This window comes from Sceloporus undulatus, chromosome 9 (genome assembly GCF_019175285.1).
Source record: "Sceloporus undulatus isolate JIND9_A2432 ecotype Alabama chromosome 9, SceUnd_v1.1, whole genome shotgun sequence".
In the NCBI taxonomy this organism is placed as follows: Eukaryota; Metazoa; Chordata; class Lepidosauria; order Squamata; family Phrynosomatidae; genus Sceloporus; species Sceloporus undulatus.
In genome coordinates this window covers 35,358,863-35,375,487 of record NC_056530.1, presented here as the reverse complement: position 1 = coordinate 35,375,487, position 16,625 = coordinate 35,358,863, and the positions used below count along the sequence as shown (strand labels likewise).

At 47.1% G+C, this 16,625-nt stretch overlaps 1 protein-coding gene across 4 annotated transcripts in view; it reads left to right on the top strand.

Annotated features, from left to right (window-relative positions):
- The window catches only part of ZBTB7B (zinc finger and BTB domain containing 7B), a 59,193-nt gene that overhangs the window by 2,502 nt on the left and 40,066 nt on the right, over window positions 1-16,625 (top strand). Inside the window, exon 2 of one of the 4 annotated variants that reach the window (XM_042440605.1) lies at window positions 2,399-2,473. The exons of 1 other annotated variant lie outside the window; for it this stretch is intronic. Coding sequence is in view for 1 of the 3 variants with exons in the window: in XM_042440602.1 (XP_042296536.1) it covers window positions 5,986-6,001 (16 nt within the window). In the remaining 2 variants the exon portion in view is untranslated. Of the gene's footprint in view, window positions 1-876; window positions 881-2,398; window positions 2,474-5,907; window positions 6,002-16,625 lie in introns of those variants that run through there. 2 more of the 4 variants (XM_042440604.1, XM_042440602.1) reach the window with 2 other exon arrangements.

The window sequence follows — 16,625 nt, the reverse complement described above, 5'->3', positions numbered from 1 at the left end:
GGAGCTGTTTGGCTCCCATAAGTGGGAAAAATATGATTTTATAGCTCTCCCTTCTACTAGCCTGCAATTTTTTAATAAGTAAAACCTCACCGCTGCCTTAAGCATCCCCAGGCTCCACATGACTGAATGGAGCCAAGTAGTCCAATCTTGGAATTCTTCAGATATGTCAGACTACACACCTCACTGACTCCAAGTTATGCTAGTGGAGATGATGGGAGATGTAGTCGCAAGGTCTTTGGGGAGGACCAGGTTGTGGGAGGGTTGGATGGACCTGTTGATCTGTTTGTGCCAATGGATTCAGGTCAGAAGAAGATTGTGAATCAGGAAAAACCTTATCCAAGAGTGTGTGTGTTGGAACAGACGCACAATTGTGCCCATAGCTGGGAACCGGTTACCCCACTGGGGCCGTGGGTGGATGAATGTAGTGCCTCTTCTGGTGAGCTGCCCACCTCTGGAATGATGGCGTCTGAGGCAACTGAGCTGCCCCACAAGTTGGATCCCCTTGGGGATTGCGTTTTAAACATTTGAGATGTGCAGGAGTCTAGAGAATGGGTCACATAAGAATGTTTTCTTTTAACCTTGCTAAGCAGGATACAAAAAAAGAAAATTATAATATTAACATGGCTGCTGTCAAGATGTTGGGGGTCACTTTGTGGGACCAGTATCCCCCTTTTGTGATTTTCCCCTTGTCTGCTCTGTGCTAGAGGTGGGATCTGGTACATCTCTAGTTGGCCTGACCCCTTTCTGTGCCCACCCAAGACCTATGGAATGGGAACACTGCCAGGCTAGCGAAGTGATAGGGTCTGACTATTAGTGACATATTTGTGGTGTTTATTTGCAGGGTACTGTCTGTCTCCAGCTGTCTTCTGGTTGAAGAAGGGTTGTTGTTGAGGGGCCAAACAGTCCCCCTTCATAAGTAGATCCTTCCACTTTGTTCTTTGCTCTTCCCTGTTTCTATAGGGTTGATCCCATAAATCAAGAATGGGGTTTCTGTCACCTTCCAGAGGTTTGGGGGCTGCAACTCCCAAACTCTCTAATGGTAGCTGGAATCCCTCAACACCTAGATGCATGCCATTTACCTGTCCTTTGGCTTAAGACCTTATCCTGGGGGGTGGATAATTTGTGAATGTCCAGATATTATATGATTGCAAATTCTATCATCCCTTACTATACTGGCTAGGGCTGACAGGACATGCAGTCCAGCAACATCTGAACAGGGTTGCCTACTCTCCTTTCTTATCCCATGAATTTCTTGCTCCTGCCAGAGGTAAGATCAGAGCATGGAGAAGGTTCTTTTTTGGATGGTAGCTCCCAGCACACACCTGTCCCCCAGAAAGTATGGCAATTCTTGGTTGGAAGATTTGGGGAGTTGTAGTCCAAGGCAAGTACCTTTTCCCAAACTATAGGATAAGAGAGCAATTTCCATGAATAGAACAGGGGAAGGGCTTTGGCATTGAGGGGACACCTGGCACTTGCTTCTACATCACCACCATGCCAGGGACATTTGCCACCACCCACTATCCCAAAAACAAGTGACCTGAATGTTTTGTACACACCAAACTGTTTCATTTGGCCCAAGTCTTATTCAGGAGCAATACTTATTGCCCACGTAGTTGTGCTCTTTGGAATCCAAGACCTGCCTTGCTAACTCTTAACATGCCCATTTGCTTGGGAACTGTAGTCATAAGAATCAAAAGCTGGGTTCTGTGTGTGTGTGTGTGTGTGTGTCTTCTTGCCCTTCGGCAAATGTTCTTGTTGGACTCTGTCCTGCAAGGCACACCCTACCCCATTGCTTACTCTGCACTGCCTTACAGGGGTGTGTGTCTGTATGTGTGTGTGTGTGTTTGTCCTGGCAGGTTTGGGTGCCCCTTGTGTGCCCATGGAGTTTCTTCATCCTGCTTCTGAGCTCCCAGGGTTGCAATCTGGAATCAGCCTGACTCCAAGTATTTGTTGGTTGGCAACTAGGGACATTTTGTCCAAGATTGTTCCTTGGTTTTCTTTGTGCCACCCCATTATTCTGCTCCTGTGCAAGGTGGTAAAAGCATAACTAACGTATTAACTCCAATCTATTTGTAATTCAGGGCAAAGACCTGTCAAAGGCTAAATGTTCTCACCTTCATCTCTTTCTTTCCATTCCTATGAGCAAATAAGGATACAGGCATATGATTATGATAATAATATTAATAATGAGAATGATGAATTTCATCACGCTTGAAAGCAAGTTCGTTGTCTGTATTAAAAAGATCAAAGTACTTTGAGGAACTGGCAAAGGACCCAAGGCAGCAAAAACAAATACAGAAAGGGAGATGGCGACGAGGGTGCCAAATATTGAGAACCTAATAAAGCAATTCATATGAGCTGATCATTGTTACAAATTAGCTGGATCTCTCCTTCATAGGAAAAGATGGGAGTGTGACTGAAAAGACTTGGAAGGAGGATGGCAGATGGCACAGATGCCAATTCTCAAGGACAGGTCTGTTGATCTACCTTCTTTCCTGGCCCTTGGCTGTTGATGACCTCGTCCCTTTAATGACCCAGATCAGCAACCGGGAATCCGGAACGAGGAGGTGGTGGTTATTCCAGGGTCTTTAAAGGGGTGTGTGTGAACTTGTAGTACTGGAAGCTTTGTGAGTGGCTGGGGGGCATTATGGCTGCAGAGATATTTCAGGAGTTCTGATCCCTAGCTGGGCTACAATACAAAGCTTTCCATCTCAACAGGTAAAAGGCCCACCACCAGCATGCCAAAGGGTGGAGTGTTGTTTCAGGAGCTGATCTGTGGAGACTGAGATGTGAATGTGCCTGCCTGCCTGCCGCACTTGTCTGTTTGCGTAGACCCTCCTCCCTGAGGGCTCTGAACCGGCAGTGCAAGAGTAAGCAAGGTGGGGGTGGAGAGCTGGCTAAGAATACACCTGTTCCTTGTCCCCAGGTGTCCTTCTGGATATGCAAGCAGTGGGGGTGGGTGGCTTGTGAGCCGCCAAAGTGGATTGAAGGTGGACCTGCAGGTACATACGTGTGTGTTTGTGTGTGTAGGGTGGGAGCCGTAAGTAGCTGTAAGGTGAGAGCACAGCAGGGGAGGTAAGACCTTGGCTTAAGGTATGTCAGAATTAAACTGGCCCTGGTACCTATTTAGACCCATGGTTGCAATCTTGACTGCCATGTTTGCTTCTTTGATTTGGTGTGACACCAGGCTCTCTTGTTATCATGATCACATTTCGGTTTCACAGTCTGTCTGGTGTTACTGTCTCGACTATTAGCGATTCTGTCCAGGAGCAGGAATCAATAGGTACCATATAATCTGGCATGCTCCAAATACTGTCACTTTTTGAATTGTGCTACTGTGATACTATCGATGGCGGTTTCCTGTTTTGTCAGTTTGTTTGGCATAGCTCCTGGAGTATTTATCACCTTATTGTTATTGTTATAATTAGTGCTATCAATGGCTGGGGAATCCAGCTTGCCTCTGACCATATAGAGAGTATGCGTTTTTTTCTCTACGGATGAATCTCAGGCCACATTCCTCAACTAAGATAGGGGTGCGGAATGACATCAGGTGAATCCCCACGTTTTTCATTTGGCAAATGAAGCACAACATGTAAGGTAGGATAATACTTGAGGTTAACAAGTTGCCCTGGCCGCCAGCTCATTTGTATATGTTAAGTTATTTAAAGAAATGCAAATTTGAAATGAACTTGATTCTAGGCAGACATATGTAGGAAAACAGTAATCCTAATATGAACACTCTGGGTGATTTGAACAAATGGTAGCTTCAGAACATGCGCGGAGTTCCTTTCTCACTGAAAAATTGTTTATTGTTGTTCTGTGTCTTCGAGTTGTTTTATGGCGACCCTAAAGCAAAGCTATCACAGGGTTTTCTGGGGTTGAAGGTATGTAACTTGCCTAAAGTTACCCAGTGGATTTCCATGGCTGAGCAGGGAATTGAACCCTGATATCCAGAGTCATAGTCCAGTGCTCAAACTAGTAACCCCCCCCCCTCATTCTGGAATTAACAAGATGTCAGTATTAGTAGCTGTGGTTAAATCAGCTACGTCCAAATCCATCATTGCATCACTTCTTAAGTCAAGTTTTATTTCCTAAAACAATTTGCAATTAGATTTATGCTTCTGTTAGCAATGTTAAGAGTTTGGTGGAATGCGCCTGACGTTTGCATGGATGTATATTCCTAGGCATTGAAAGGCCTTTCAAATTCAGTGTAGTAGGCAGTAAGTCAGCAGGGCGAGTGTTCTTCTCTATGTCAGTCTTGCACCAAAGCAGACTTTCTGCAAATTCCTGTCTGTGATGTGGCTGTACAGACTAGAGGGGAACAGGATGTAAGTGGGATGTTGGTGATCCTAAATGCAAGTTTCAAATTGGATGGGGCACTTGTAACCATAGCAATGAGAGAAGGACAGGGTTTGAAACTTGTCAACAAAAAGGAAGGCTGAAGAACTGGAAATCTGTGGACAGAGAAAGCCAGAAGAGTGGATATTTGTAGGCTGAATGTCACAGTAATAAGCTGAAGGACTGGAAATTACAACGGCCATCCAGTCCAACCCCATTTGGCCATGCAGGAACTCACAATCAAAGCAACAGATGGCCATCCAGCCTCAGTTTCACAACCTTCAACGAAGGAGACTCCACCACTTTCCGAGGGAGTGTCTTCAACCTTCAACGAAGGAGGCTCCACCACTTTCCGAGGGAGTGTCTTCCGCTGTCAAACAGTTCTTACTGTCTCCTAATGTTAAGTTGGAATCTCTTTTCCTGTAGCTTGTATCCATTGTTCTGTGTCCTATTCTATGGAGCAGCAGAAAACAAGCTTGCTCCATCCTCAATATGACACCCCTTCACATACTTACGCAAGGCTTTAGTTATTTGTGGTTTTTTTGGGGCTATGTGGCCATGCTCTAGAAGAGTTTGTTTCTGACGTTTTGCCAGCATGTGTGGCTGGCATCTTTAGAGAATGCTGGTATGGATACAGGGTTATCATATCACTTCTTCACTATCTCTTGTCCAGGCTAAACATACCCAGGTTGAAGGAGAGGGTCATAGGCCATAAGACTTGCCAAGTGGGCAGCCTGCTCTCGTTCACCCCCCTCAGTCTTGTTCTGCTTGAAAGCCCCTTTCTTTGTATGTGGCGGAGTAAGCTGAGACTTGGCCTTGTCAGTTTTGCTTGTAGGCCCCTATGGCATGGTTGCCCTGGGAGCCATGGCTGCTGCGAAGCATGAAGAGTAGCAACACCATCCTCGGAGCGTCTCCTCAGGGGGTGGCTGATGAAACCACAGAGAAATCTCAGTGCCACTCCTTTTCCAGCTCTTTCAAAGCTGCTCCCACCCAAGCTGGCAGTCTCTGGCACACTCCATAGCAATTCCCCCATCCTCTCCATGGCACGTAAAGCTATCCTGGCTGTTACACCAACAGGCAAGGCTTGGCTTGATGAGAAAGGAACCTGGAAATGAGGAGAGGCCAAGCTGGGTGCAATTCCAGCCAGTTGGTATTGCCAAGAAGAAAGAGAGTGAGTTTGGCCGGACGGACCCCTCAACCTTTGCAGCCAGCTTGGAAGGTCAAAAGTATTGGGCACATCTGCTCTCCCCCTTCCACTTCTCATGCCAAGGCGACTGGCAAAAAAGTATTGATTGCCAGCCAGTGCCACCGTGCTGCTGCTGCCCAGTGACCTATTTTGTGAGCCCTGGGGCGGGAGAGCTGTGCCCTCCTTTTAAGGCAGCAGTTCTCTTTCCCTCTGTCTCCGGAAGGGGTTCCCATTTTTTGAGCCAAAAAGGAGTGTGTGCATATCTGTGTACTGGCAAGGGGGTGTCACCCCAGGCAACCGTTGGCGTGACTTGGCCAAGTTCCCCTCCCCGGGGAGGGAGAAAAAAAAGCAGGTGACGAGGGAGAGAATCGGAAGGAGAAGTAGGTCAGGCTGTGCCCGGGCTGGGCAGGCCCCTGCCACAATCCCTTTTGACTCCACAGCTGCTCTCCTCTGCTGGCCACATGGGCACCGGATGGGGTAAGGACCCAGAGGAACCAGTTTCTGAATCTCCAAGGAAGCCTGGCTGCTCTAGATGGCAGCTCAGGGCTTGCAGGGACTCAGCATAGTTCAGTTTTACCCAGATGGTTGTTATGGGTTGGGGCAGCGGTGCATTCTCTCTTTCCCCAGCCCAGTATCTAACTTTTGAGCACATAGGGCAAGATTTGAACTCAGGTTCACTATAGTAAAGGATGTAAATAGAGTGCATAAGTTGGTATTCTAGGTTAATTTGCCCACAGTGAAGTATGAGTGGTGAAGTGGGATGCATGAATGAGTAAAATTTTAGGGCAGAAATCAATTGGGTCAACTGCAGAGCTTTCAGGTTTGGCCCTCCAAGTTGGCAGTTTTGACTTTTGTAGATACGATTATTTGCGGGTTTGATTAATATGTTCTCTCTAGGTATCCAAGTGCAACTCTGCCAGAGGTTGACTATAGAGTTGTGTTGGAGAACCTAGAAGTTCCTAGAGAAAACACTTCTTTAGGCATTTGTAGGTTCTCCAGCGTGATTCTGTGATCAACTTCTGGCAGATACTCACCGTAGCATTGCACTGGAGGACATGGAAGTTCCTAGAGAGGTGTTCTCTTAGATCAGTGTCTCCCAAACTTTGATCCTCCAGGTGTTTGGGACTTCAACTCCCAGAGGCCCTAGCTAGCCTAGCCAACAGTCAGGAATTCTGGGAGCCGAAGTCTAAAACATCTGGCCGGCCAAAGTTTGGGAAACAATGTCTTAGATAAAAAGAGTAATGTTTTTTATTTGCAGTTTTTCCACATACATGGGGGTCCTTCACCCCGAACTCCAGCAACTGTGGAGGGACCACGTTACTGCTGCCCAACTAGTATGGTGGCATTTGAGATTGCAGTAACTTTATTTCAATAAAGATGTTTTCTGGAAGCTCTAGTTCTATGGACACGTCGGGAAGGTGGGAACAAGAGACTGCGAATTTGTATGGGCCTTCCTCTTTTGGAAGACAACATCCAACATACAAAATGATGTTGACAAATTGGAGTGTGTCCAGAGGAGGGCAACCAAAATGGTGAAGGGTCTGGAAACCATGCCTTATGCGGAAAGATTTAGGGTGCTGGGTATGTTTAGCCAGGAGAAGAGACTGTTTAAGAGGTGATATGATAGCCCTGGAAGGGATGTCACATTGAGGATGGAGCAAGCTTGTTTTCTGCTGCTCCAGAGATTAGAACATGGAACACTGGATGCAAACTAAAGGCAAAGAGATTCCAGCTCAACATCAGGAGGAAATTCCTGACAGTAAGAGCTGTTTGACAGTGGAACACAGTCCCTTGGAGAGTGATGGAATCTCTTTCTTTGGAGATTTTTAAATAGAGGATGGATGGCCATCTTTCGGCGATGCTTTGTGAGTTCCTGCATGGCAGAATTGGGTTGGACTGGATGGCCCTTAGCCCTTCCAATTCTATGATTCTACTTGGCCTGACCTGGCCTAAATCGCCAAACGTATACTTGCTTCATGCAGACCGTGAGCATGTCAATGGTGAGCTTGTAAACGTTGCGTGCTAGGGCACAGCAGATAAGCCTGGGCACTATAATTTCAAGGAAGGGTGTGCCTGGTATCTGAAGCCTTGCGCAAAGGGAGTGTGACCCGGAAGCATGCCAGAGCACTTACAGGGAGAAGGGGCTTGTTTCTTCCCAAATGCCTTGGCATTTCCCTGAACTGCCCTTCGGCTCCCTGGCACCACCCTGTGGATACCCTTGGTACTGTGGTGCGAGAGGTAAAAACAAAGGGAGGAACTAATCCACACTGCAGAAACAATCTGGTTTGACACTGCTTTAACTGCCCTGGCTCAATGCTCTGGAATTCAGGGAATTCTAGTTTGTTGTGGGACCAGAGTGCAAAGTACTTCTTCATTTTGAATTAATTTTGCAGCAATTGAAGTAAGTCAAGAACAAAGGGGGGAAGTAGGAGGAGGAAAAGGAAAGTGGGACATTTAAAAGACAGGTGAAAAACTGGATGACAGAAGATTAATCAGGACTACTATCCCTGTCAAATCTGGACAGTAAGAGCCTATGTGTGAGTGAGTTGTGCCTTCAAGTTGCCTGTCGGGTTTTCATCTGCTCTGGGGCCACAACAAATTCCCAGAATTCCAGAGCAATGAACCAGGGCAGTTACAGCAGTGTCATGCGAGGTGTTTCTGCAGTGTGGATGCAGCCCAAGCCTCTCTGGTAGGTAGCATTTGTTTAGATGTTAATGAAGTGTTATGGGGGTTGTGAAGGAGTTGCAATTGCTCCAGGTCTGGTTGTATGTGTGTGTGTGGTTTATTTTGGGGGGTGTTTGCGGGTGGGTATAAACCATGTCTGTGGGTGGGACTCAGGTTTTTAGGCTTGGGGATTAGTGTCGCACTTTCCTTTCTGGTTTGATCAGTGCTTTGGAACTGAAGGCCAGGGTGAAGGGTTATATCAGGTCATGTCAAATTTCAAGTTCGCTCTGTCTCTTCTCTTTCCTCCTTTCTCTTCTCTGTCTGTGGCCATTTTCAGGGCCTGACAAAGTCTGGGTTTCCAGGCTGTAAAAACTAGTGGCTGTCCCTGGATGCCCCAGCATAGTTGGAGAAGAGGGTGACTGGCTGTATGTTGGCCATCCCAGCTGGAAGGAAGCGAAGAAATGTTGGAACCACGTTTGCAAGACATTTGGGTGTTGGTTAAGGTGAAACTTTTTTTAAAAGTTGGATTTTTCTTCGTGCTGGATTTCCACAAAATGTGAAGTGTCCCCTTCCATTATTGTAATGAAATCATGAAATCATGGCCTTCTTGACCAGGATACTGCACTTAGGGCAAAAAAATGAAATGCACAGATATAGGATGGTGGACACCTGGCTGAACGAGACTACGGGTGAAAAGGATCTAGCAGTCCTAGTAGACCACAAGTTGAATATGAGTCAACAGTGTGATGCGGCAGCTAAAATAGCCAATGCTATTTTAGGCTGTATCAATAGAAGTATAGTAGGGTCTAGATCAAGAGAAGTAATATTGCCACTCTATTCTGCTTTGGTCAGGCCCCACCTGGAATAGTGTGTCCAATTCTGGGCACCACAGTTCAAAAAGGGTATTGAGAAACTGGAGCATGTCCAAAGGAGGGCGACTAAAATGTTGAAGGGCCTGGAAACCATAAAGCCCTATGAGGAACGCCTTAGGGAGCTGGGGATGTTTAGCTTGGAGAAGAGAAGGCTAAGAGGTGATATGAGAGCCCTGTTTAAATATTTGAAGGAATGCCACATTGAGGAGGGAGCAAGCTTGTTTTCTGCTGCTCCAGAGAACAAGACCCGGAACAATGGATGCAAGCTACAGCGAAAGAGATTCCAGCTCAACATTAGGAGGAACTTCCTGACAGTAAGGGCTGTTCGACCATGGAAGACACTCCCTTGGAGAGTGATGGAGTCTCCTTCTTTGGAGGTCTTTAAACAGGCTGGATGGCCATCTGTAAGGGATGCTTTGATTTAGATTTCCTGCATGGCAGGGAGGTTGGACTTGATGGCCCTTGTGGTCTCTTCAAACTCTCTATGATTCTAGGAAGTCTGGCCAGTTGTGGTTGCTCAGTGGAGTGAGATCTCTGTGCCCTGCAATTGGTCCCCAGAATGGGCCTAGATGCAATTCCACCAAAAGACTTTCCCTCTTTAAATATCTGAAGGGGTTTAAAGAAGTTTAAATATTTGAAGGGGTGTCATATTGAGGCTGGAGCAAATTTGTTTTCTGCTGCTCCAGAGAATAGGATCTGGAGCAATGGATGGAAAATATATACCGAAACATTAGGAAGAACTTAATGACACTAGGAGCTGCTCAATACTGGAAGACGCCTTTGGAGGGTGGTGAAGTGTCCTTCTTTGGAGGTTTTTAAACAAAGGCTAGATGGCCATCTATTGGGGGTGCTTTCATTGAGAGTTCCTGCATGGCAAGATGGGGTATGACTGGATAGCCCTTGTGGTCTCTTCCAACTCATTGTTTCTATGACCAATAGCCTGGGCTCATGGAAAGTGAGTTCCAACATCTGGAGAGCCACATGGTCCTCCATCTCTGCAGCAGAAAGAAAAGCATGTGTGAAGGCAAAGCTTGGGAGAAACTTCTCTTTTTGGGCACTGTGACTCCCAGAATCCCCAGTCAGGCTGAGGATTCTGGGACCTACAGTCCAAAAATAAATGAAAAATTAAAAAATAATTTGTAAGCAGATGGAGATCAGCTTAGAAGTGAGTCTTGGTCAGTCCATGGTGGCTATACAGAAAGCACAAAAGCTGTAGCCAAGGCCTCCTTTGAGGTCAGTGGGTGCCGCTCCACTTCCACGTGGCATGATGTTCCAAAATGCCCCTTTCTGCTCCCGGCTGCCGCCCACTCAATGCACCCCACCCAGCTGCCTCTCCCGGGCCCTGCGGGGCCAGTCCCACCCTGTAATGTTCCCTGGATGTCTCCACCTTCCTCCCCCCCTGTTTTCTCTCTCTTTCCCCACCCTCCAGGGCTTCCTGGCTCGTGAAACTCTTTGCAATCTCAATCCCTCTCTCCAGTTGTGCCCAGGGCCTAAGAGGAAGAAGGGTGGTGGTGGGGGGTTGGTGGAAAATTTGGCCAGTGGGGCTAACCAGGCAGCTGGATCAAAGGACATTTCGTTCCCCACCACATCAAAAAAGGAAATGGAAACTGAGCAAGCAGAGCAAGACCGGTTTGATCATAGAATGTAATCATAGAATCCTAGAGTTGGAAGAGTCCCCAAGGGCCATCCAGTCCAACCTCCTGCCATGGAGGAATACACAGTCAAAGCACCATGGACAGATGGCCATCCAGATTCTGTTTAAAGATCTCCAAGGAAGGACACCCGAACACTCTCTGAAGGAGTGTGTGCCACTCTCAAACAGCCCTTACTGTTAGGAAGGTCTTCCTAATGTTGAGGTGAAATCTTTTTCCCTGTAGCTTGCATCCATTGTTCCATCTTCTAGTCTCTGGAGAAACAGAAAACAAGCTTGCTCCATCCTCAATGTGACACCCCTTCAAATACTTAAACAGGGCTATCATATCATCTCTTAACCGTCTCTTTTCTGGGCTAAATATACCCAGCTCCCTAAATTGTTCCTCATAGGGCATGGTTTCCAGACCCTTCACCATTTTGGTCACCCTCCTCTGGACACACTCCAATTGGCCAACATCCTTTTTGAATTTTGGTGCATAATCATAGAAGTAGACCAGAAGTTGAACATGAGTCAACAGTGCGATTCGACAGCTAAAAAGGCCAATGCGATTTTAGGGTGGATCAACAGACGTATAGTGTCTAGATGAAGGGAAGTAATAGTGCCACTCGATTCTGCTTTGGTCAGGCTCCACTTGGAATATTGTGTCCAGTTCTGGGCACCACAATTCAAAAAGGATTTTGAGAAACTGGAGCATGTCCAAAGGCGGGCAACTAAACTGCTCTGGATTTATTTTGGAGTGTCACAGCAGAATTTCTGGATTTATTTTGGAATGTTGTGCCAAAGCCTTGTTCAAATCATACCCTGTTCGAGGTTAAAAAAATTCTTTGTAAAATACGTTTCTCTCCACCCCCAGGTTTTGTACTAGTCTTTCCTTCCTGTTTCCTAGGCCAGATTACTTTCTCTCTTCTCCTCCTCTCCTGTTTTCATCTTTTACTTTCTTTGGGGTTTTTTTTTTGACGGGGGGGTGAATCAGTATCAACCCTGTTTGTCCCCAAAGCTGCACAAATTCTTAGTTTTATTCCCCCATCAAACTCGTAGGCGTTGCTGTTTTTCCTACCTACTCCTTTTGTAAAATGCTCACTACAAACCAATTTACAAGTGTTTGAGCCAGACTGTGTCAAGATTCATGGTCATCTGTGGTCAGGGCAAATGTAGCCTGGCACTCCCTCGTGGGAGGGAGGGAGAACTCAGCTTGTCCCAGCAATTTTGCAGCTTCCACTCCCTGAGAATTACCATTCTATCCTACTCTACAAGGTTGTCGTAAGGAAGACTAGAAGTCGAACCTGATCCTTCAGCAGTGAATACCTGCGCTGGTGGGAAGGGCTAAGCAGGGATTGTCTAGGAATGAATACAGTGGATTTGTTCACTTTAGGCTGCAGATCTGTGCAATTCCATAGAATCACAGAGTTGGAAGCGACCTCAAGGGTCATCCAGTCCAACCCCATTCTGCCCTGCAGGAACTCACAATCAAAGCATTCCCGATAGATGGCCATTCAACCTTTGCTTAAAGACCTCCAAAGAAGGAGACTTCACCACTGTCTGAGGGAGTGTGTTCCACTGTCAAACAGCTCTTACTGTCAGGAAATTCCTCCTAATGTTATTGCTCTGTATCCTATTCCCTGGAGCAGCAGAAAACAAGCTTGCTCCATCCTCAGTATGACATCCCTTCAGATACTTAAACAGGGATATCATATCACCTCTTAACCTTCTCTTTTCCAGGCTAAAGATACCCAGCTCTCTAAGTCTTTTCTCATAGGTTTACAGACCCAATTTGGGGGGTTCCATCTGAAAAGGTCCTCCAATGTTGTATCCTAAAGGTACCTGAGTCAATTTATCCATGGGTCAATGCAAGTGTTGTACTTTAACTTACTAAAAATGGAACCATCCCCTGGTGAAAGGCAAGAGCGTAATCTGTCCTGAAAGTACTGACCTGCTCCTCATTATCTTTAGCATTGTTTACCTTGGCTTCATCCTTTAGACCCTTTGTTACATGCCCCTAGGTTTTATCCTCGACTTATCTATGGGTCATATCAAAATCCATAATCTTGGCTTCAAAACCTGCCCTCGTCTTATCCATGAGGTTGATTTATAGTCGAATATATACGGTAGTTTCTTCTCACAGACAGTAGTTGTTGGAAAAGTGACTTTTTTGGACCAGCACTTTTCAAAGCTCTGTAGTGAAACAATGGTTGGGGTTAGCATGGGTATGTGTTCTAGCTCTAACCAATCACCCTATCTCTCCCTGGCAGTTTGCAATGGGAGCTCCCACCCAAGCTGAGTCATGGCCTTTCTGGCAGGCGTTTGACCACCACCACCCTGGTGCCACTGGTCTAAACCCTCCTCTATGCGCAAGGTACCCCATGCCCCTCCCTGGCTGCCTCACCCACTTTATCTGCCAGTCGCTGCACCTGGCAGACCAGGAAACACTGTGATCCGGGTGGGGATGATGGCCGTAGCCTTGGGGGAGTGCCATTGGGCCAAAGGACAAAAGAGCAGGGTTCCTCTTTTCCCCGGGCCTGTTGAACATCTCCCATCTTGGAGGTTGCTCTGAGCAAAGCCTGGAGGGGTTTATGGAGAAAGAGGGGATGGTGAAGCTTTTGGTCCTGATGGGCTAATGGATTTGCCAGTGGCAGAGGTGGTATAGCCCTAAATACAGAGCTTGTCAGAATTCCTTCTTTGGACTGCAGCACCCAGGATGGCCGGTGGGCAGAGTGTCTGTGGATTCTGGAAGTTGTCATCTAAAAAGAAAAAGATGAATTTTTCCAAGCTTCTTCTAAATATCAGATGAATCAGCTGATTGTTTTGCCTCCCAACCTCATATTTTAAGGGTAAAAAAAGCGTGGGGCTAATTTATGGAAAAGGAGCATGCTTCTCAAGATGGCTAAACAGATCCTCTATAGGCAGGTGCAATCTGTCTCTGAATGGCAGTTGGCAGGGATACATGCACTTCTGCAGGGGAGCATTAGACAATGGGATTCAAACTTTCATACCTTTCCCATGAGTTTTCCAGAGACATGTTAGCTATAAGCAGAAGATAGATCAGATGGAGCTGGCCTAGCAGGATTGCTCTTGAAAGAGGTTGACCAGTTGGTGTCAGATGGCACTCAGGGCTGGGTTGCAGAATAAGCTGGCTATTCCCCCTTCTTTTCTCATTTCCCAAATTTTCTCATCTTGCAAAAGTTACTTTGTTGGATGTCACCTCCCAGAATCCCCAGCCAGCATGGTCTCCCCCATAAGGCAGAGGACTTTTGCTGACATTTAGGGGTGATCCCACCACATGCGTTTTCTTGTTCCCATTTCTTGCCATTTTTTGCTGGACCCCTTGGTAGTGGTGAGAGGAGAGGCAGAACCAGAGATGTGGCAGACCAGCTGAAATGTTCTGTAGCCTGTGTGGAAAAGGATGGTCTCTACTATGGCTTGTGGCCATAGCTAGCATTCATGTTCCTAAGCAATGTGATAGGGAAAAAAAGATGGGATGGATCTTTTCCCATGGCAGGGCTGAATCCTGAGCTAGGGCTAAACTCCAGGATCCATCTACTCATAGGAATGAAGCTTCTCAGAATTCAGCTCTGAGGTTCATGACACTCTGTGCATATACAGAGTGCCTTTTTATAAAGGAAAGAGTAGTGAGTCAGCCCCACAGGATAGGACTCTTGGCATCTTTTCTTTAATCCAGGTGTGGAGAGCCTTTGACCTTCCAGACCAGTCTGCATATCTAAAGCCAATTAACCATAGCCATTGGTAGAGGAATATGGGAGTTGAAGTCCATAATGTCTAGAGACCCAAAGATTTCCTTACCCATTTTACCCTATGAAGAGCAACTTAGGGAGCTGGGTATGTTTAGTCTGGAGAAGAGATGGTTAAGAGGTGATATGATAGCCCTGTTTAAGTATTTGAAGGGGTGTCATGTTGAGGCTGGAGCGAGCTTGTTTTCTGCTGCTCCAGAGCATGGAGCAATGGATGCAAGCTGCAGGAAAAGAGATTTCACCTCAGAATTAGGAGGAACTTCCTGACAGTAAGTGGAAGACACCCCTTGGAGGTCTTGAAACAGAGGCTGGATCTGTCAGGGTGCTTTGATTTTGAATTCCTGCATGGCAGGAGGTTCCAACTCTATGATTCTGTCCATTTACTCATGTTCTACTTTGCGATGGTGGTGATGATGGTGTAGCTTTCTCTGAATGCTGAAGCGCTCTGTGTACATTATCTGAGCAATCCCCCCACCCCACCCTGCGATGTTGGCTGGTGTTATCTCAAGACTGCAGATGGTGGGGATGGGGTGCAAAAGCAGGAGTCAGGGACTCGCCTTTGCAACCCAACGACCGAACGTGGCAGAATTTGAACCTGGTTTTGGTTTCAGCCTGTTTCCTGCCCCTCTGGTCTGTATCCATGCGGCATGTTTAGGTTGGCACTTCCCTGTACATGATGACCAGAGTGCTGTGTGTTGTTCGGTGGATGGGAGGTTGGACAGGAAAGACCTTGAAATTGTCCTGTTCTGTCTGTATATGAATGAGGGGGCTTTCTATCCACAAGTGCCTGCTGTGGGCCAGGTTCCAGTGTGCGTTGGTGCCTGCGATCCTGGCTAACTCTCTCCCTCCTAACCCCACCCAGCCGCAATTGCTGCCACCCATTCCTCCAGCAACATGGGTGGGTATTTCTTCTTGCACAATGGGGTGTGTGTTCTTTTCTTTTTCTAAGAAAAGCCCCGGTGGCAGAGATGTCCCCCGCCCACCCGGCCCTCGCGCGCCGCAGGTTCTTGGGCAACCCCCTCCCACGGCTGAACCCCAAGACGCTTCCCCTTTTGTGCCATCTGGTTTCCTCCAAGGAGCCACTTAGCCCATGGTCTCCCCCTCGGCCTGCTTGTTCCACCCCCTCTCTCCCCTCCTTGGCTACTTCCGTCCTTCAGTCGCCCGGTCATTCTTTCCGACTTGGGAAGTGGCAACAGGAAGTGAGCATTGCTTATGAAACCCAGGTGCCACCAGGCCTGCATCTGCACTGCAGAAGTAATCCAGGTTGATGCTGCTTTAACTGCCATGGCTCAGTGCTATAGAATTCAGGGAATTATAGTTTTGGGAGACATCTAGTCTCCTCTCTCTCTGACTACTTTCGTGTCACAACTATAAGTCCCTGAATACCATAGTATTGAGCCAGGGTAGTTAAAGTGGTGTCAACCTGGATTATTTCTACAGTGCAGGTGCTGCTTATTCTGTGACATGGAAGCACTTTTGACATGCTCAGAGACTAGCAATCAAATACAGCACTCAGGCCTCGCACTGCCAACCCTTCGATCTTCCGATCATCAGAACTGCCATCTTAATTACTAAGCCATCACATCCCTAGAAGAAGGGGGAAATAGAAGCCAGTTTCTAAGGCAAAAAGTTACGCATGGACAGCTTTCCCTGTGGCCCAGGTAGTCCAGGTTTCGTTAGAGTTCAGAAAAATGACTGCAAGGACTGTATCTTTTGGGATCCCATTCTAGATGGGGGATTCTGGGAATGATAGTTCTCCCAAATTATTTTTCCAGGCTCTCTTTAAGACTTCAGTGAGTCTCAAAGGTGCTGCAAGATCTCTCTACGTAATGAGATGACAGTGCGATGCTGCAGCTAAAAAAGCCAATAAAGTTCAATAGAAGTACAAACTGTGCATACTCTCTACATACTGATTCTACAGACTCACGCAGCTATATCTTTGAATTCTTCCAGCGCAGTCCTTCTCCTCCCTCTTCATTCAGGGGTTGGTGGGAAGTGGATCATCCAGGCTGGCAACCTTGGCGTCGCTGCCCCGCGGGCAGAGTCAGGCTGACACTTTCGGGGAGTGACTCGGGTTGGGGGCAGGTGGGGACAGGCTGGTTAGGGGCAGCACCCACCTTGCTGGCCTGGACAGGTCAGGGCATGCTGGCACTGGCCGGTCCCTA